The following is a 21,491-nucleotide window of genomic DNA, read 5'->3' on the forward strand; positions in this document are numbered from 1 at the left end:
CGATGCATCATAGTTCTGAATGATTACCGCTCAGTGTATGTACATGAAGGTTAATCGTTCCACACTGAAAAACAGCAGAAAAATCGTCAGGATAATTTGATTTGATTATCAGACATATTTGATTGTCCTGACCGTCGTTCTGTACATGGTACATCATTCAGTGTATAGAAGCACAGATGAAATCGTTACATCGCTCAGCCCTTATATGTTTGGTCAGATAATGTGCTTTGACATGTAGTCTGTGGCTAACATTATTTGTACACCTAAATTGAACATACGAATAAAAATAAAACAGTGTATGAATAATATTCAACTACTGTAGTCACACAAATGACATTGGATTAGTTAGGTAGAAATATCTTGTGGACACTTATAAATAACTACTGTAGTCACACAAATGACATTGGATTAGTTAGGTAGATATATCTTGTGGACACTTATAAATAACTACTGTAGTCACACAAATGACATTGGATTAGTTAGGTAGATATATCTTGTGGACACTTATAAATAACTACTGTAGTCACACAAATGACATTGGATTAGTTAGGTAGATATATCTTGTGGACACTTATAAATAACTACTGTAGTCACACAAAAGACATTGGATTAGTTAGGTAGATATATCTTGTGGACACTTGTAAATAACTACTGTAGTCACACAAATGACATTGGATTAGTTAGGTAGATATATCTTGTGGACACTTGTAAATAACTACTGTAGTCACACAAATGACATTGGATTAGTTAGGTAGATATATCTTGTATACTTATAAATAACTACTGTAGTCACACAAATTACATTGGATTAGTTAGGTAGATATATCTTGTGGACACTTATAAATAATTAATAGTGAAGGTGTATAACCTAAAGTTCATTTTATATTGCAGGGGCCGCTATTCAAGGTCCACCAGGACAAGCAGGATCTCAAGGTCTTCCAGGTCCTCCAGGTTCGGCGGGTCAAGCGGGTGCAGTGGGTCCAGCGGGTGCGGTGGGTCCAGCAGGTCCAGCAGGCCCAGCAGGTCCAGCAGGACCAGCAGGACCACCAGGTACAGTACTTAAGTCCCAGTTGTTATTAATATTATTGGATTTATGTCTAGAAAGCATTTCCACTCCTGTCTGTCTATCTAGAAATACTATCACTAATGATAATTATATGATATTATACAATATTGCTAGACTCAGTGACAAATGGTAATATGCCATTCTCATTTCTTTGATTAGGAGAAGCTAAACAAGGACCACCAGGCCCACCAGGACCCGCAGGTCTTCCAGGAACTTCTCCGGCAGCAGCAGGTAAGGAAACTTCCGCATTTCAATGCTGCCTGTTGATTGTCTTGCATAAGGTGCTTGTGGTAATCAATAAGGCATGTTGTTTTGTGTCCACAGAAGCTGTTGCTTCTGCCGGTCCACCCGGCCCTCCAGGTACACCAGGAACTAAAGGAGACCCAGGTAAGAGCCAAACAGAAGTCTTGTCATAAAATTTATAGGGGCAGATTTATTAAGCCTGGTGAAGTGATAAAGTGGAAGGTGATAACACACCAGCCAATCATCTCCTAACTGTAATTTTTCAAACCCAGCCTGTTTAATATATCGTTGTGTTAATGGTTGCGTACACCTTTGGAGTGAGGTTGCATCCATATTGGTGATCTCTAATATAGATCTCCATTCTGGTGAACAGTACACAAAGCAGAGCCCACGTTGGTGGCAGGTGCATACTGTCCACTTCTTTCCAGCCACCTGTACTGGTTTTGGCTGGTAGCACTGGTGATTTTCCTTGCAGTGGCTGCCACAAAAACAGCTAGCCACAGTTTGCTTGTTTCTTGTCATTGCTATCAATGTCTCCATATTTGATTTTCTTGGATTGTGACATTTATTTACCATACTGTAATGTGGATCCCAGACAACTACTCTAAAAAACGGTAAAACATTACTCTAAAAAACATTAGAATGGCGATACAATGTCAACATTGTCTGAATGTTGACATGTTTGAAATGTTTACAGTGAACATGCAGACATTTACAGTGTTAACATGGGCATAATGTCAACATGGTATTTAAGTGGACTTACTATAGTGAATTTTGACAGTTACAATGTCACCAGTACAGGTCTAGGATTAGGGTTAGGCTGTAGTTAGGGTTAGGCCTCTAACACTTGAAAATGCTATGTCGACATATTGACAATGTCAGCGTTGTGCATATTGACCAGTCACATGTAGACATAACATCTAAGTCGACATTCAGACCACGTTGACATTCTAAATATCGACATACAGACCCCTAAAAAACAGACCTTAGAACGCTTATTAAGATGATGCCTTAAAGTAGACACTATTCACGTTTCAGCATACTAATCCAGCCATCAACTGATATTCAGCAATGTATAATATTCATAATAATAAGAAACTGGCTATACTCCATGCTATGCTGTAAAGTGTAATACGCATTTTAAATACAATTACCAAAGACTATGTTCTTTGCTGATAGGTGATCCAGGACAGAGAGGCATTCCAGGACAATCAGGTATATAAAGAGTTGCTCCTTGTTTTAATCCCATTGATTCTACCAGATGTTACTTTATAGTAATAATATGCCAATTCTGCTGTGAGTAATATATAATATTTAATCACAATTAAAAAGTATCTTTAAATAATGGTACTTAAATCCACTGGATGTGTTACAGGATGGTTTAAACTGACTACTTCTGTTTCATATAGGACAACCAGGCGATCCAGGACAGCCAGGATTACCTGGACCACCAGGCCGTGATGGTCAGTTTCATTCAGTTCAGATTATATTTGTTCCATTGTTTTATAACAGTCAAGATAAATGGGTGTAATTGCTTCATTTTTGTGTTGCTTCAGCTGTTGGACCCTCCGGACCTCCAGGCAGCCCAGGATCACCGGGATCACCAGGATCACCTGGAAGTCCTGGCTCCCCTGGATCACCAGGAGAAAGAGGTAAAGTTTAGTTTCCAGATCTATTGCAAACAATTGGCATCCATACACTTTTGTTTCATATACTGTTGAGTTTTATTAAACAGGGAAAGGTGTATCACCTTCTAAGTGGAGAAGTTGCCCATAGCAAACAATCAGATTCTAACTATCTATTATCAAGTTCATTCTATAAAATGAACCTGATTGGTTTCAATGGCCAACATCTCCATCTGTTCTCTGTAGAAGTTTTTATACGTCTACCCAGTCTTCCCACATAAGATGGGTAGGATGTGACATCATTGCTCTCTGCTGTTGGGAGGACTCTGCTCCTTACCCTTTGTAAGGTTTGGGTTCCGGATTGCCACCATTCCCCTCCTCACATACTGGCACTGCTTATGTCATTGGAGCTCTCTCCTCATTAACATAATAACACGCAAGTACTCTGTGATCCCACAAATATTTGATGATCTGGCTATATGTTGTTCTCATTCTACCCATTTCAAAACTGGGAAGATATGGAGAGCAGGTGATACAGATAGATTGCAATGAAGATGCCCTGACCATAGTTAAATGTACTTAATAAACAACAGCACCAACCTCACAGTACAATAAAATGCTCTTTCCCCTGTCACTTAACTCCATATTTGAAGTAAAACATAACAAATAATTAATATCAAAGGCTATGTAGTCCATTTGCCATTGTAAAGTAGTATATGAACCATTTTATTCTAGAAGTATATTGTTGAGCAGTAAGCTATATTCTTCAGATGACTAATAAAATTATTACTAACAGGTGAAGCTGGAATTCCAGGCGCTCCCGGCATACCAGGCAGTTCCAGAAGTAAGTAAAAATTCCAGGATTTTTTAGGATTGTCTAAGGAGTGCACCCTACCAGAGCCAGATTAACAACAGAGCAACTGGGGTGATCATTTAGGGACACCCACACACTGGGGGGTCCCCACATATAGCAACCTCACCAACATTAGGGCACTATATATGTAAATTGGGTTTATGTGCGGCATATTGTGAACTGGGGGCATACTTTTTAATAACATCGCCGGCGCACCTTATTGATAATTTAATTGGTAGTCCATCCCCCCCATCACCATAAATTAGTTATCTTGGTGCCCACACAAATCTTAATCTGGCCCTGCACCCTACATATATTGCTATTATTTGTAGTCCAACATGCAGTGAATATCACAGGAACAAACCATAACGCCTCAAATAATTATATCAGTGTTGCTTATACAGGCATCAGTTTTACCTTAACCCTTAGTATACTCAGGGGGGTCTTCTGTGGACCCCAGAATGTTATTTTTTGTGATCCTGCCGTATCTATAACGACTATTTTACTCTTGATTTTTGTATGTGTTGCATCGGATTATGATAAATACTGTGTAATTAGGCTTATAAAATGTTCTTTCAAAAAAACGTAAATAATAAAAAACACAATTGGGGTCCCACCGGGACCCCGCTTGGTATATTACATTACAAATGCATAACATTTTATATGTGATAAACCCAGGAAAACAACCACCACTGTGACATGTGCTAAGGACTGTAGCGATGGCAACACATGAATAGTGATGTATTGTTACAGTAGTAAAATGATATAACCTTTTTACAAGAATATACAGTATCCAATCGGATGTAAAAATGTACACACTGTAATGAAGAAGAATATATGGATTTTATCGGCTAACAACTCTTGAAATAAATAAACAAAATATTTTATGCTAACTGTCGTACGCCTACTAGAACGTATCCCTTCAGAAACCCCAAAAACATAATTTTAGTAATTTACTGCATCAAACAGTTGAGAATTTAGACAAAAAACCATGGGGTCCTCTGAAGACCCCAGCTTGGTAAAGTACGTTGACGAGGTAGGCTTGGTATATTTAGGGTTAACGATTTCAACAGTTGTTTAACAGTTATTTGTGTCAGGATTGTTTTGGCAACAGCAGGAATATTAAAGCATATATGTGATTCTAACCCACATATTGTACAACTGTATTGTACCCCTGGATTATTCCCGGAGGTGACCTTGGTGAATCCTTATCCAAACTATATGAATGATATTCAGTAGAGCATTTTAAAAAGGGTGGTGGTATTACTGTCTAAATAAATAGAAACATTTATTTGGCAGAAGAAATCCATACCCTGTTACCTCCTGAGATGTATTTACTGTATGCTTGGTAGAAGAGATTCACTAGTGAATTTAAATCCCATGTTGCTACATGAAATATATAATATTGTAAGTTTACCGAGATGTTGTGTCTGAACGATATTATTGGCATATTTTTTTATATTCACTATATAGCATTGTAAATTATTTTTCTATCTATTTTAGGCCCACCTGGTGGTAGACCTGGACAAGGTTCTCCAGGTCCTCCTGGTCCTTCTGGTCCACCCGGTCCTCCTGGTCCTCCTGGTGAACCCGGCAGCGCTGGTCGTGCAGCAGAAGAAGTCCAACAGTACATTGCTCAATACCTCCAAAGTACGAAACCCTCAGAATTATCGTGATATCATGTATAAATTGGTTACTTTTAGGAAAGCGAATTTTGCTGCTAATCAAAATAAGGATTAATTTAGTGGGAATCTGCTCTTAGGAAAACTTGTACATTTTGCTTACAAAAGTCTGCTAATATTGTCTATGGAAATTATTTTGCTAATTATTAAACGTCTTATGACAGCTACAGTGAAATGTTCTTTTAAATGCAGCAGCTACTATATAAATAGCTACAGTATACCCATGTGTCAAGGATCAGTAGAGATCTCTAGATTAATAACTTTCAATAGCACCGCCTCTATACCCTCCGTCTCATGTCTGCATCTTCTCTGCCAGCCGTCTATGTTCGTATTGTGTTTCTTCTCCGTCAGCCTTGTATGTCCTTGTTGGGATTTGTTTTTCCTATGGTTTCTTACACTGTCCGGCACTACATAGTGTTGCACCACTTCATAAATTAAAGATGATGATCAGTCATTCTTATAAAGCCATTATGATGGCTTCTAAGTGATTGACAAACATGCTGCTATATCAACTTTATATCCATAGGATAAATAAAGATAAAATCTACTTGTATGGGCCAGATAACCTGACCCATTAGACAATGTTGTATCCATTTATTATTTTTTTCTACCCTCATCCATTTATTATATTAGGGACGATTAGGGACCTATTAATGATAGTATTTTCCCCCATTATACACGTGGAAAATGTATTTTCCACATTTTATTTACAAAATAAAGAATTAGATCTATGCTTCAGTTACAGGGCCGAAGTGGCAGTGTCCTCATACATTATTCATCAAGCTCTAAAAACTCAACACCATCTCCAGATATTATTAGCCTGCTGAGCCCCACTCCTTCCTATGGATTGAAGTACTGGAATATTAAGAGGGATCCATTTGGATCTTTCCATCTCCTCTGCCCCTTTCCATGTGCACAAGAGGACCAAGTTCACATATGCACATTAACAATGCTGGGAAGTGTCATCGATTGCTGCGTTGGAAGTAATTTTGGGATCGCAGGATAGCTGCGGAGCAACACTGAATTGTTCTCGTGGTACTGAATCTGCCGCCGCAACTTGCAGCGAGTCATGTACCTAATTTGCTTGAGGCCACCACATATTATAATGATTAGGCCCCTAAATAACTTACATTTGTCTACAGCCCCACTGTATTAAAAAATTACTTAACAGTAGCCTTAATTAACGCATAATTAACTATTACATTTTTTTGTTGATGTCCCCACTTATTATTGGAATGGCTTTGGTCATATTTGACTATCAGGGGATAAAAGAACCTATTTCTGGGACACCACAGTGGGGTTCTATGCTACAGGTTGTGCAACTTTGGGCATATCACCAATAGAAATCCAGATCTTGCCACCACTGGACACTTGGAATGGAAACCATTTTTGACATGTGTGGCTGGTGTAAATTAACCTAAAATATGATATTAAATATACACTCCTTTCTATGTAGGTGAAAATGTCAGAAATTACCTGGTTGGGCCCCAAGGACCACCAGGTCCACCAGGAAATAGTGGACAGGAAGTCGATTATGCAGAAGTGGCCAGCCGAGTTATGAGCTACTTAAGAGGTAGGATGTCATTTTAAGATTTAGAGGAAAGACGCTAAGTCCACAATTTATTATCACTAGCCAAAACTAAAATAAACGCTTGCATTATAAAAGACACTTTGTTTTCTATATGGAAATTAACTTTCTTTATACCTGAAGCTTGCTGCCTGAGACATCTGACTTAGTTGCCTTCTAATAAGCACGTTCCTTGTTCCTGAAGCAAATTAACAATCACATATGTCCTCTTGCACCGTGCTTTGTTTTATATATTTAGATGATCAATATTGGACTGTTCTTATGTCTTGTTTAAGAAGGGTCAACACATTTTACAGCATTCAGACAATTCTTCTAGAGCTATTATTGATCTAACCTTTTTACATTACCAGGTTCTGGGTTAACTTCAACAGATGTTGGCGCCGGTGTAATTTCAGGACCAGCTGTTACTTATGAAGAAATCTTATCAATGTTCCAAAGTAAGTTCTTACATTTAAAAAATAAAAATTACCAATATTTACAGCAAATGAGATAATATGGCACAATTCCCAAATTATCAATGGCAAGGAACAAGGCATAACGGGACTAAATAATGCATAGAAGATTACATCTCCCCTTGTTGGAAGGTCTTAAAATCATATTTATATCTCCTAGATTCTGGGCTATCAATTGGCCAACCAGGACCACCTGGTCCACCGGGGCTGCCAGGGTTACCAGCATCTGCCTACGGCGACATAGCAGCTTTACTTCAAAGTAAGAGAGAATTTTTTATTGCAGGGAATAGGGACTGTATTTATTCAGCATTGTATTGCCAAACTTATCATTGTAATTTCTCTAACGTCCTAAGTGAATGCTGGGGACTCCGTAAGGACCATGGGGATAGCGGCTCCGCAGGAGACTGGGCACAAAAGTAAAGCTTTAGAACTACCTGGTGTGCACTGGCTCCTCCCCCTATGACCCTCCTCCAAGCCTCAGTTGGATTTCTGTGCCCGAACGAGAAGGGTGCACACTAGGTGGCTCTCCTGAGCTGCTTAGTGAAAAGTTTAGTTTTAGGTTTTTTATTTTCAGTGAGACCTGCTGGCAACAGGCTCACTGCATCGAGGGACTAAGGGGAGAAGAAGCGAACTCACCTGCGTGCAGAGTGGATTGGGCTTCTTAGGCTACTGGACATTAGCTCCAGAGGGACGATCACAGGCCCAGCCATGGATGGGTCCCAGAGCCGCGCCGCCGGCCCCCTTACAGAGCCAGAAGACAGAAGAGGTCCGGAAAATCGGCGGCAGAAGACGTCCTGTCTTCAACAAGGTAGCGCACAGCACTGCAGCTGTGCGCCATTGCTCTCAGCACACTTCACACTCCGGTCACTGAGGGTGCAGGGCGCTGGGGGGGGCGCCCTGAGACGCAATAAAAACACCTTGGATGGCAAAAAATGCATCACATATAGCTCCTGGGCTATATGGATGCATTTAACCCCTGCCAGAATACATAGAAAAACGGGAGATAAGGCCGCCGATAAGGGGGCGGAGCCTATCTCCTCAGCACACTGGCGCCATTTTCCCTCACAGCTCCGTTGGAGGGAAGCTCCCTGTCTCTCCCCTGCAGTCACTACACTACAGAAAGGGTTAAAAAAGAGAGGGGGGGCACTAATTACGCGCAGTATTAAATAAAACAGCAGCTATAAGGGGAAAAACACTTATATAAGGTTATCCCTGTATATATATAGCGCTCTGGTGTGTGCTGGCAAACTCTCCCTCTGTCTCCCCAAAGGGCTAGTGGGGTCCTGTCCTCTATCAGAGCATTCCCTGTGTGTGTGCTGTATGTCGGTACGTTTGTGTCGACATGTATGAGGAGAAAAATGATGTGGAGACGGAGCAGATTGCCTGTAATAGTGATGTCACCCCCTAGGGGGTCGACACCTGAGTGGATGAACTGTTGGAAGGAATTACGTGACAGTGTCAGCTCTGTATAAAAGACAGTGGTTGACATGAGACAGCCGGCTACTCAGCTTGTGCCTGTCCAGACGTCTCATAGGCCGTCAGGGATTCTAAAGCGCCCGTTACCTCAGATGGCAGATATAGACGCCGACACGGATACTGACTCCAGTGTCGACGGTGAAGAGACAAATGTGACTTCCAGTAGGGCCACACGTTACATGATTGAGGCAATGAAAAATGTTTTACACATTTCTGATAATACGAGTACCACCAAAAAGGGGTATTATGTTCGGTGAGGAAAAACTACCTGTAGTTTTCCTGAATCTGAGAAATTAAATGAGGTGTGTGATGATGCGTGGGTTTCCCCCGATAACAACTGATAATTTCTAAAATGTTATTGGCATTATATCCTTTCCCGCCAGAGGTTAGGGTGCGTTGGGAAACACCCCCTAGGGTGGATAAAGCGCTCACACGCTTGTAAGGGCTCTACCCTCTCCTGAGATGGCCGCCCTTAAGGATCCTGCTGATAGAAAGCAGGAGGGTATCCTAAAATGTATTTACACACATACTGGTGTTATACTGCGACCAGCAATCGCCTCAGCCTGGATGTGCAGTGCTGGGTTGGCGTGGTCGGATTCCCTGACTGAAAATATTGATACCCTAGATAGGGACAGTATATTTTTGCCTATAGAGCATTTAAAAGATGCATTTCTATATATGCGTGATGCACAGCGGAATATTTGCCGACTGGCATCAAGTCTAAGTGCGTTGTCCATTTCTACCAGTAGAGGGTTATGGACACGACAGTGGTCAGGTGATGCGGATTTCAAACGGCATTTGGAAGTATTGCCTTATAAAGGGGAGTAGTTATTTGGGGTCGGTCTTTCAGACCTGGTGGCCACGGCAACAGCTGGGAAATCCACGTTTGTACCCCAGGTCGCCTCTCAACATGAGAAGACGCCGTATTATCAGGCGCAGTCTTTTCGTGGACAAGCGGGCAAAAGGTTCCTCATTTCTGCCCCGTGACAGAGGGAGAGGAAAAAAGGCTGCAGAAATCAGCCAGTTCCCAGGAACAGAAACCCTCTCCCGCCTCTGCCAAGCCCTCAGTATGACGCTGGGGCTTTACAAGCAGAATCAGGCACGGTGGGGGGCCCGTCTCAATGAATTTCAGCGCGCAGTGGGCTCACTCGCAAGTAGACCCCTGGATCCTTCAGGTGATATCTCAGGGGTACAAATTGGAATTCGAGACGTCTCCCCCTCGCCGTTTCCTAAAGTCGGCTTTACCGATGTCTCCTTCTGACAGGGAGACAGTTTTGGAAGCCATTCACAAGCTGTATTCCCAGCAGGTGATAATCAAGGTACCCATCCTGCAACAGGGAACCTAAAATCTAAAATCTTTGAACACTTACATACAGAGGTTCAAATTCAAGATTGAGTCACTCAGAGCAGTGATTGCGAACCTGGAAGAAGGGGACTACATGATGTCTCGGGACATCAAGGATGCTTACCTTCATGTCCAAATTTACCCTTCTCACCAAGGGTACCTCAGGTTTATGGTACAGAACTGTCACTATCAGTTCAGACGCTGCCGTATGGATGGTCCACGGCAACCCGGGTCTTTACCAAGGTAATGGCCGAAATGATGATATTCCTTCGAAGGCAGGGAATTTTAGTTATCCCTTACTTGGACGATTCCCTGATAAGGGTAAGATCCAGGGAACAGTTGGAGGTCGGTGTAGCACTATCTCAGGTAGTGTTGCGGCAGCACGATTGGATTCTCAATATTCCAAAATCGCAGCTGGTTCCGACGACTCGTCTTCTGTTCCTAGGGATGATCCTGGACACAGTCCAGAAAAAGGTGTTTCTCCCGGAGGAGAAAGCCAGGGAGTTATCCGAGCTAGTCAGGAACCTCCTAAAACCGAGCCAAGTCTCAGTGCATCAATACACAAGGGTTCTGGGTAAAATGGTGGCTTCCTACGAAGCAATCCCATTCGGCAGATTCCACGCAAGAACTTTCCAGTGGGACCTGCTGGACAAATGGTCCGGGTCGCATCTTCAGATGCATCAGCGGATAACCCTGTCACCAAGAACAAGGGTGTCCCTCCTGTGGTGGTTGCAGAGTGCTCATCTTCTAGAGGGCCGCAGATTCGTCATTCAGGACTGGGTCCTGGTGACCACGGATGCCAGCCTGCGAGGCTGGGGAGCAGTCACACAGGGAAGGAATTTCCAGGGCTTATGGTCAAGCCTGGAGACATCACTTCACGTAAATATCCTGAAGCTAAGGGCCATTTACAATGCTCTAAGCTTAGCAAGACCTCTGCTTCAAGGTCAGCCGGTGTTGATCCAGTCGGACAACATCACGGCAGTCACCCACGTAAACAGACAGGGTGGCACAAGAAGCAGGAGGGCAATGGCAGAAGCTGCAAGGATTCTTCGCTGGGCGGAAAATCATGTGATAGCACTGTCAGCAATTCCGGGAGTGGACAACTGGGAAGCAGACTTCCTCAGCAGACACGACCTCCACCCGGGAGAGTGGGGACTTCACCCAGAAGTCTTCCACATTATTATAAACCGTTGGGAAAAACTCGACAGGTATTGCGCCAGGTCAAGGGACCCTCAGGCAATAGCTGTAGACGCTCTGGTAACACCGTGGGTGTACCAGTCAGTGTATGTGTTCCCTCATCTGCCTCTCATACCCAAGGTACTGAGATTGATAAGATGGAGAGGAGTAAGCACTATATTCGTGGCTCCGGATTGGCCAAGAAGGACTTGGTAACCGGAACTTCAAGAGATGCTCACGGAGGATCCGTGGCCTCTACCTCTAAGAAGGGACCTGCTCCAGCAAGGACCCTGTCTGTTCCAAGACTTACCGCGACTGCGTTTGACGGCATGGCGGTTGAACGCCGGATCCTGAAGGAAAAAAGGCATTCCGGATGAAGTCATCCCTATCCTGATCAAAGCCAGGAAGGATGTAACCGCAAAACATTATCACCGCATTTGGCGAAAATATGTTGCGTGGTGCGAGGCCAGTAAGGCCCGACGGAGGAAATTCAACTGGGTCGATTCCTACATTTCCTGCAAACAGGAGTGTCTATGGGCCTGAAATTGGGGTCCATTAAGGTTCAAATTTCGGCCCTGTCAATTTTCTTCCAAAAAGAACTAGCTTCAGTCCCTGAAGTTCAGACTTTGTAAAAGGGGTACTGCATATACAGCCTCCTTTTGTGCCTCCAGTGGCACCTTGGGATCTCAATGTAGTTTTTGGGTTCCAAAAAGTCACATTGGTTTGAACCACTTAAATCTGTGGAGTTAAAATATCTCACATGGAAAGTGGTCATGCTGTTGGCCCTGGCCTGGGCCAGGCGCGTGTCAGAATTGGCGGCTTTATCCTGTAAAAGCCCTTATCTGATTTTCCATTCGGACAGGGCGGAATTGAGGACTCGTCCTCAGTTTCTCCCTAAGGTGGTTTCAGCGTTTCACCTGAACCAACCTATTGTGGTGCCTGCGGCTACTAGGGACTTGGAGGACTCCAAGTTGCTAGACGTTGTCAGGGCCCTGAAAATATATTTCCAGGACGGCTGGAGTCAGAAAATCTGACTCGCTGTTTATCCTGTATGCACCCAACAAGCTGGGTGCTCCTGTTTCTAAGCAGACTATTGCTCGTTGGATTTGTAGTACAATTCAGCTTGCACATTCTGTGGCAGGCCTGCCATAGCCAAAAATCTGTAAATGCCCACTCCACAAGGAAGATGGGCTCATCTTGGGCGGCTGCCCGAGGGGTCTCGGCTTTACAACTTTGCCGAGCAGCTACTTGGTCAGGAGCAAATACGTTTGTAAAATTCTACAAAATTGATACCCTGGCTGAGGAGGACCTGGAGTTCTCTCATTTGGTGCTGCAGAGTCATCCGCACTCTCCCGCCCGTTGGGAGCTTTGGTATAATCCCCATGGTCCTTACGGAGTCCCCAGCATCCACTTAGGACGTTAGAGAAAATAAGAATTTACTTACCGATAATTCTATTTCTCGTAGTCCGTAGTGGATGCTGGGCGCCCATCCCAAGTGCGGATTGTCTGCAATACTGGTACATAGTTATTGATACCAAAAAAAAGAAGAAAAAAAAAGAAAAAAAAAATCGGGTTATTGCTGTAGTAAGCCATCTTTTCTAGAGGCTCCTCTGTTATCATGCTGTTAACTGGGTTTAGATCACGAGTTGTACGGTGTGATTGGTGTGGCTGGTATGAGTCTTACCCGGGATTCAAAATCCTTCCTTATTGTGTACGCTCGTCCGGGCACAGTATCCTAACTGAGGCTTGGAGGAGGGTCATAGGGGGAGGAGCCAGTGCACACCAGGTAGTTCTAAAGCTTTACTTTTGTGCCCAGTCTCCTGCGGAGCCGCTATCCCCATGGTCCTTACGGAGTCCCCAGCATCCACTACGGACTACGAGAAATAGAATTATCGGTAAGTAAATTCTTATTATTTCTGCTTAGTTTTCATGACCTAAGTATACGTATAATTTGCATGTTTAAATTACTGATGATTGTTCTGCATTTGCTGCAAAGTGAGTTAGAAAATGAGTAAGACAGTTCTAGGATATATAATTATATTGTTTAGTAAATAAACAAATATCCAAGCTGCCTCATCTACGTCATTCATTCCATATACATGTCGGTGCTGGATGGAATTTCTATATATCTCATTGCATGAATGATCATATAACACAAAAAATACAATACATAACACTCCTTTTCTATTTATAGTAACATATTTAATTTGTTTCTCCTAATTTAGCATCTGAATTCCAAGGTGTTGTTGGCCCACCAGGACCACCAGGTCAAAATGGACGTCCAGGTCGCACTGGCCCCCCTGGTCCCATGGGGCCACCAGGAAATCCAGGCACAAGTATGACTTCCTACAACATAGAAGATATATCGACCTACCTGCAAGGCAAGTCCAATACATTGAACATCTTCTGTTCTTAGAGTTAGTTAGTCACATTATGGTTGAATAACAAATTCAGCAAGCTTCCAGCTATCTTCTGACTGTTCAAGAAATGATGATGACTTACATACATTGAACACAATAAAAAAATTGCCACATTAAGTCTCAAACTTGGCAAAGGAAAACATGTGACAGAGAATACCAACATTAAGAAAAATGGTGTAACCAATATGTTGTTCCTTTAGGCTTTGGATATAACTCAGGACCTCCAGGACCACCAGGACCCCCGGGACCACCAGGAACACCTGGCCTTGGAGGTAGCGGCCTGGTCTCTTATGCTGAGGATAACAGGAGTGATCGATTACGGACTGAACTTATTGACTATCTGACAAGTAAATATACTTTAATTTCTCTCAAATTCAAGCAATTCAATGATTATATTTTAACTGTATGATATACATAACAAGGTCCAGGCTTCAATTTCGGACAGAATTTACTTAAGAATACATATAACCACGGGAACATCTGCCTTCTTTCTCTTCTTCCCTTATAAGGAATAGCACACAAACAATTTATATTGTGTAGATATTTACTAAAAACTTTATGCTTGATAATCTCATTTCAGCCAACATAGTTCATTTTAGCTGTGCAAAGTTTTTTAGATTACAGTTCCCTGATTGTTTACCTTTTATTGTTCACCTGCAGGTGACAACATTCGTCAATATATCTCTGGACCACCAGGTCCACCCGGACCTCCTGGCCTTCAAGGTCTACGAGGTCCTAAGGGTGACAGTGGTGCAATTTCATCATCATCTTTATCATCAGGGTCGTCACATTCTTCATCCTCCTCCTCATCTTTCTCCATTGATTACAATGAAGTTGCATCTCGCGTGACAGAAAGAATCCAGAGTAAGTGTGTTGATATTCTTGGTTGGATCAGTTCAACTAGATTTTGTTTGTGCACTTAGATATAGAGCTAAATGCAGAAAAAAGAAATAAAATGATGATGAAGTTTGGTCCTGCAGCGGATACAATATCATAGAACTTCAGATGGAGCTGGTGAATTGGTGCATTGATTTTTAAAGGACCTACAGTTATTAATTCATAAGACAAACACTCAAGGATATCATAACTAAATCAGTAAATATTGTTTTTTCAACTTAGGTCAGGGGCTCCTTGGAGATATCACTTACAACATGCGAACATCGGGTACTCCTGGTCCCCAGGGACCACCAGGACCACCCGGAATCTGTCAAGTATATGCAACCCATGCTAACATCACAACTGATCTCATGGAGCTATTTAGAGGTAAAGTATACATTGTTTGTACCCTTTCCTTTCTTAGTTTGGATTAATATGTGATTTCCGTAGTCATACTGTATGGTGCAGAGTCTTAAAATGTACCCTTCACCTAAATGTAGTGGTGGCAGACATTATGTGGGCTGAACCAATCGGTATAAGACATCACGTGGGCTGAATCAATCTGTATATACATTGACTGGAAATTAGTGCCTGGCAGTTGCCATGAAAAATATAGCTCTTCAGTTCACTATGAGCCACCTAGTGAATTTCTAGTCTGTATCCTCATGAATATTGGTTCAATCCACAAAATGGCTGCCTTTACTGTCTGTTCAGGTGACAGGCTCACAGTAACAGCAAAGATTAAAAAGAAACATGATACCAATAGTGCTGAGGGAGGTGTTGGAATGAAAAAATTTGTCTTCCATAATATACTGTAGTGTTTTTCAGAATTAGATACATGCAAGACAAAGAGATTGTATGGTAAACTAATGGCAAAGGGAACTTGTGTAAAGACCTCTAGAACATTGGGGGGCATATGTAATAGGGTCCGATTTTGCTGGAAGTGTGGGATGCTCAGAGGTTTTTTTAAAGCGACAATCATTTACAAGGCAAAACCATGCCTTTTAAACAATTGCTGCTTTAAAAAGTCAGAGATCAGTCGGCATCCCGCACTTCCGGGAAACTCGAACCCTATTACATAGGCCCCTGGTTCTTGTTACATGTGGTAAAGAAGTGCAAGGCACAGCGGCCTAATGACACCTGTCCATCAGGAAAGAAATTGACATTCTACATGCGCCAATGATATACTGGATGGCCTTGTTGTCTAAATTGTATTTATTTTATGATTTCAATTGTCCTTCAATTTGTAGTTAAAGATCCTTAAATCAATATGTACAATCAGAACTATCAACCACTTCCATTTTATTCTTCAGCTCATGGAACAGTTGCTGGACCCCCAGGTTTATCAGGACAGAGAGGAGAAAGAGGATACCCAGGTGCCAAAGGTAAGTAGCCTATTATAGAGTACTGTATGTCACCATCAAGAACATATATTTAATTTGAATTACATAACATTTTTATATAAGACACCCAGAAAGTACTGGGGAAGAGGTGTACTCCAATCACTTTTCAAGTAGAGATTAAAGCAGGGGTGGCCAATAAGTGGCCCTCCAGCTGTTGTGAGACTACATATCCCACCATGCCCTGTCACAATTTTGCTATCAGGGCATGCTAAAATTGTGTAAGAACATGCTGGGATTTGTAGTTCAACAGCAGCTGGAGGGTCAGTTATTACCCACCTCTGGATTAAAGTGCACCTTTCACCTATATGCAGTGGCGGTGGCCATTTTGTGTTCTGAACGGCCATTCCATAAATTAAATCAGTTGGACTAAGGTTCCTCATGCCTCTGTGATGCTACTAGTTCCTAGTTCTATCCTCATTCACATTTAACTTGCCAACAAAGGGTCTTATTTAGAGATAGGCTCCTATGTATTCGCAGCTGTAATCACGTATGCAGATACTGTACGAAAGTATACTAATGCTGCCACCGCAATTCTCACCATCTGCCTACACACATGCAGCGGTGGTCGCAGAGCCTTTGTAATTGATTCCGAGTGACCCTATTGTATGTTTGCACTGAATGGCCATGGCAGCTGAGACGCTGGCTTCATGTTTTATGCGTATGAGATCGCACATGTAGGTTGAGACACGCACCGGAAGTGGTTGTGACACTCCTGCATTTTTACGGCCACTTCCTGTTACCTCCCCCAGTGGTCTCTGACTGTCAGTTGATTGGTTGAATAAATCTTCACTGCGAGCAGTAATCGCTAAGGTACCTTGGCGCATGCGCAGTGCGAATGTGATGCATGTGCAGTCAGTTAGTAATCACTCAACGCCGTAAATATTGGCATAGCGTATACAGTATCTCTGAATCAGGCCCAAAATGTCTGCCTCGGGTGCAAGCAACAGGTTCCCTTTAATGCCTCATGAGGGAATCGTACAATAAATCCCACAGCCTTCTTCCCCTATAAACATTGTGGAATTATTTAATCAGTTCTAAAAGTGGCTTTATAGTATCATTATAGAAAACTATTTATGTATTAAAGATGATAAATATGAATTTTACTTTTACAGGTGACAAAGGAGAGCCAGGGTATACTGGACCACCAGGACCAAGAGGTCATAAAGGAGACAAAGGTGTGGTACTCCTTAAAATTAGTATTTCCAAAATATATTATGGTTATTGGTGACCTCAGATTCTTGTCATTACGAAGTTATTGAATTTTGTTCCTACTTCTGAACAATTCCATTGTGATGGAACAGTCAAGATTTATATGTCCAGAAATAGTGGACTATCACAAATTGGTGATATAGTGTATCATGAATAGGAACAGTGGATCCCCAATTACCACCTTGCACCGTGGATACCCAATTACCACCTTGCACTGTCACAAACCCTTTAGTGCACATTTTCCTAAACTCTGCCATTACAATCCAGGTTTTAAGGATAACTGTGCTTTAGCACAGGTGACTGAATTAGAACCTCAGTCAATTTGATTAAGCAATCTGGGCTCAAGTATGGATTTCCTTATAAACTGGACTATAATGGAGGGAGTTTTGGAATCCCTGCTTTAGTACATATGATATGCCTTTCCTGATTCAATTGTCACCCTCGCTATCAAAAAAGGAAAATTAGGTTCCCCAAAAATGGCCACGCCACATCTGTGTTTTATCCGTCACTTGCTTTAACTGCCCCAAGTGATCGCTGAGTGTTAATCACTTTGTGAATAAGTCCTCTTTGCCACTCTCCACCATTGGAAGAACATCGCTCATTTGCAAAAAAATCAGGTTTACATACATCTCTGAGTAAGGGCCAGAGATTAATTTTTTCCAGTAGGTATCAAGATACTCAGCTATCCTTTGTAGTCCTAGTCAAAAACAACTTGCTGGAGAGTTGCCAATATTAAAATGGGCCTCGTCCTATACAGTCATTTTCATATATTTGTTTCTTAGAGGGTAAAGCTATTAGATTCCCATTCATGTATACAGGAGAAAACTTTATACAGCTGACTGATCTCCATAGGGGGTAGGAGGCTACTCACTAGCAAGATGTTCTCTCTTCTCTACTTACTTCCCAAATGGTCACCCCTTATATTCTATTTACAGTATAATAACATCTTGTGAAAAAATGATAGGGTGCCAAATAGCAAATGATTTGCAAAATATGTAGCGTTTCCATACAGATATACTTACAGTAGCTCATTCAATGTTTCTCTATTTTTCTTTTCTTAGGAGAACAAATCATTGTGGGAAAACGGAAGAGAAGAAGCTTAGGCGTGTGACGGGATTGGCTGAGCAAGTGATTGGCCAGATCACTTTGCTTGACATGTTAATGAATTATTAGCGTGAGCTGAGAGTATTTCCATTCTGTTCCTTTACAGCTGTAAATATCAGGACACCGTGCCGCTCAGTGAGCACATATCCAAGCAGCAACGAGAACTTATATTTATCTGAAATTGTCCACATCACAGCATCCATTAATCAAAAATCTCTCATGTGACTTTGGAGGAAATGAAAAGATATAAATATGTTTATTGTCATCTTCATTTGCAATGTTCTTTGATCTGTTAATGCCAGAATAATTTTGTGATCCATGGGGCATTAAAATTCCTTTGCCTAAGCAGCGGCTTGCCATGCTCAGCTTGGCAAAAATGTCACTTCCCATTCAAAGGGGGTTATGTGTCAACAATGTGGAACTGTAAATACAATTGTCAATGCACTGTGATTTACGGCAGTGACGTCTAATGATTTATATACCCTGGTATTGAAAGCTGCATCTATCTTGCTAGCTTGTTTTCTATAGTATATAATGCAAACCTGGAGTTAAATGGATACGAAAAAAACAAAAGTATTAAAAGCCAACCTCCCCCCCCCCCCCCCCATTATTATATAAAATGTGATGTATGTACATAAAATAAATACAATTGTAAATGCACTGTGACTTACGGCAGTGACGTCTAATGATTTATATACCCTGGTATTGAAATCTGCATCTATCTTGCTAGCTTGTTTTCTATAGTATATAATGCAAACCTGGAGTTAAATGGATACGAGAAAAACAAAAGTATTAAAAGCCAACCTCCCCCCCCCCCCCTCCCCCCATTATTATTATATAAAATGTGATGTATGTACATAAAACAAGCATTGGTTACAAGTAGCTCTTCAGCCCTTATTAAACTACAATTCCCATCGAGACAGGTTGGGGACTGTGGAAACAACAACTAAAGAGCTTTAAACTGTCTTATGCCAATGATCTGGGTAACTGGAGTGATAAATATACACATAAGATACATTTATTTTCATCTTATGTTTTTTTTTTTCAATTTATATTTCTTTACATTAGTTGTAATTGTCTAAATTTGTTTTTATTGAATTTGTATATTTTAAAGATCTTTTTTTTACAATAACTTCTTCATGTCTACAGACTTCCTTTATTTCAGAAATGTTTTTTATTTTTTTAAATTTAGTAATTTAGTACATTTCTCGAGAGCCGACGGGGCTGTGTTTTAGTAGAAAGTTTATCAAATCCATGAGAGAACACTTAGAACAAGCAAATAATATGCAGGCACTAATGTGTGCATGGAGGAACTTGTGTCTTTTTTTTATAGATCACCTAGATCACCTGTTAATCAATTTATAACAGGGGAGCAACTCTCCAATTAGTATGGTGCCAATGGATTACAACAGTCTTCAAATTTGATCCTCAAGGCACCTTCCAGTCATTTTTTAAGGATATCCATGCTTGTGCACAGATGATATAACAAAACTAGTTGAAGTACTACTTAAATTACATGTGCTTAAATCTGGATATCCTTAAAACCTGGAATTTTAGGGTGCCTTGAGTACCAAGTTTGGGAACCACTAGAATACAAGATTACAAACTAGTAAAACTTTATTAAGACTAAGAGATTATTCTCTTTAATTCTATATTTATATATGGTATCACTAGATTAATAACAAGATTTCTTTGATTGATATTCATTTATTATCCCTACCCCTAACACTGTGTTAGAATACGTAATAAGATAACATACTGATAAATATTTCCTTTTCTGGGTCCAACTATTGTTACTTTTCGCTGCTATGTGTAATGACTCTCATCCATTCTTTATGGTAGGTGTTCCCAACCATGTTCCTCAAGGTTTACTAACAGTCCAGGTTTTAAGAATAGCCATACTCGAGCACAGGTGGCTTAATTAGTACCTCAGTTATTTTGATTTCATTTAACCATCTGTGCTCAAACATGGATATCACTAGCTAATGTACCTTAAGCATACCTCCCAACATGACCCTCTCCAGGAGGGACAGAATGCTCTGCTCCTGGTCTTCCCTCTTACTGTATGATTGCCATCACCTGTGCTGAAACACCTTTCTTATCCATTAACCTGTTCAACACAGGTGCAGACAATCATACATTAAGAGATAAGTCCAGAAGCAGAGCATGGTGTCCCTCCTGGAGAGGGTCATGTTGGGAGGTATGCCTTAAGGACATAGTTTGGGAAACGCTGCTGTATGGTTTACAAAGTCTGACTAGTGAATCTGTGTTTGCAGAAGTTAAAAATTGTGCAAGTTCTTACCCGGTACTACAAAATTCACTGCGTCCTTGCAAGCACCGGGCCCTAAAATATCAAAGCCATCATTTGTGGCTGTGTGAGGAAATATAAATCAGAGGGTGCAGCACTTGGAATGTTATACACTGGCTTGTTTACAGTGAAGGGGCCAAGAAGCAAATGTTTATGCTAGTTCAGGCTTTCCCTTATACGTAATCCTAACAAATATTAAAATCTATCGCTGCATATTTTTTTTATTAATACTATAACAAGAAAAAACTTGTAATGAATCGGTGACAGCACATTTAGTAAATTATTGCCTTCATAATGACTTGTCGTTATTCAAGAATAAAGTTTAAGTGAATCATCTCCCTCAAGACATCTGTATTTTGGTCAGTGAGAGACAACTAGTAAAGTAGCTCTGTCACCTACATTGCATGCAGCCATTTTGTGACAGGTCTCTTCAACCCATGTACACAAAATTACCTCCTGCTCTGTAGTCAGGTGATCGGTATACTTTGAAGACTGGTGTGTTGACGCGCAACATCCAAGAAAATGGAAACACTGTGCTAAATATCAATATTATGCTTCATTTGTGTGAAATTTGTAATGCCAAAAGACACATATGCACTTTGTGTAAAACAAAATAAAGTAAATTTTTTAAATTGTGTTCAAGATTCTGCATCTTTATGATTCTG

General features: G+C 41.3%; 1 protein-coding gene across 1 annotated transcript in view; it reads left to right on the top strand.

Moving 5' to 3' along the window:
* Positions 1–20,644, top strand: part of COL17A1 (collagen type XVII alpha 1 chain) — an 83,311-nt gene extending 62,667 nt beyond the window's left edge. Inside the window, exons 39-56 of the mRNA XM_063963292.1 lie at positions 892–1,050; positions 1,226–1,297; positions 1,391–1,453; positions 2,489–2,524; positions 2,719–2,772; positions 2,866–2,961; positions 3,731–3,778; positions 5,291–5,437; positions 6,926–7,042; positions 7,408–7,494; positions 7,670–7,768; positions 13,732–13,887; positions 14,127–14,273; positions 14,587–14,790; positions 15,046–15,189; positions 16,116–16,187; positions 17,318–17,380; positions 18,476–20,644. Of these exons, the coding sequence (XP_063819362.1) occupies positions 892–1,050; positions 1,226–1,297; positions 1,391–1,453; positions 2,489–2,524; positions 2,719–2,772; positions 2,866–2,961; positions 3,731–3,778; positions 5,291–5,437; positions 6,926–7,042; positions 7,408–7,494; positions 7,670–7,768; positions 13,732–13,887; positions 14,127–14,273; positions 14,587–14,790; positions 15,046–15,189; positions 16,116–16,187; positions 17,318–17,380; positions 18,476–18,525 (1,814 nt within the window). The 3' untranslated portion in view covers positions 18,526–20,644. The remainder of the gene's footprint in view (positions 1–891; positions 1,051–1,225; positions 1,298–1,390; positions 1,454–2,488; positions 2,525–2,718; positions 2,773–2,865; positions 2,962–3,730; positions 3,779–5,290; positions 5,438–6,925; positions 7,043–7,407; positions 7,495–7,669; positions 7,769–13,731; positions 13,888–14,126; positions 14,274–14,586; positions 14,791–15,045; positions 15,190–16,115; positions 16,188–17,317; positions 17,381–18,475) is intronic.
* Positions 20,645–21,491: the final 847 nt, after the last annotated feature.

The sequence above is a fragment of the Pseudophryne corroboree genome, chromosome 3 (genome assembly GCF_028390025.1).
Source record: "Pseudophryne corroboree isolate aPseCor3 chromosome 3, aPseCor3.hap2, whole genome shotgun sequence".
In the NCBI taxonomy this organism is placed as follows: Eukaryota; Metazoa; Chordata; class Amphibia; order Anura; family Myobatrachidae; genus Pseudophryne; species Pseudophryne corroboree.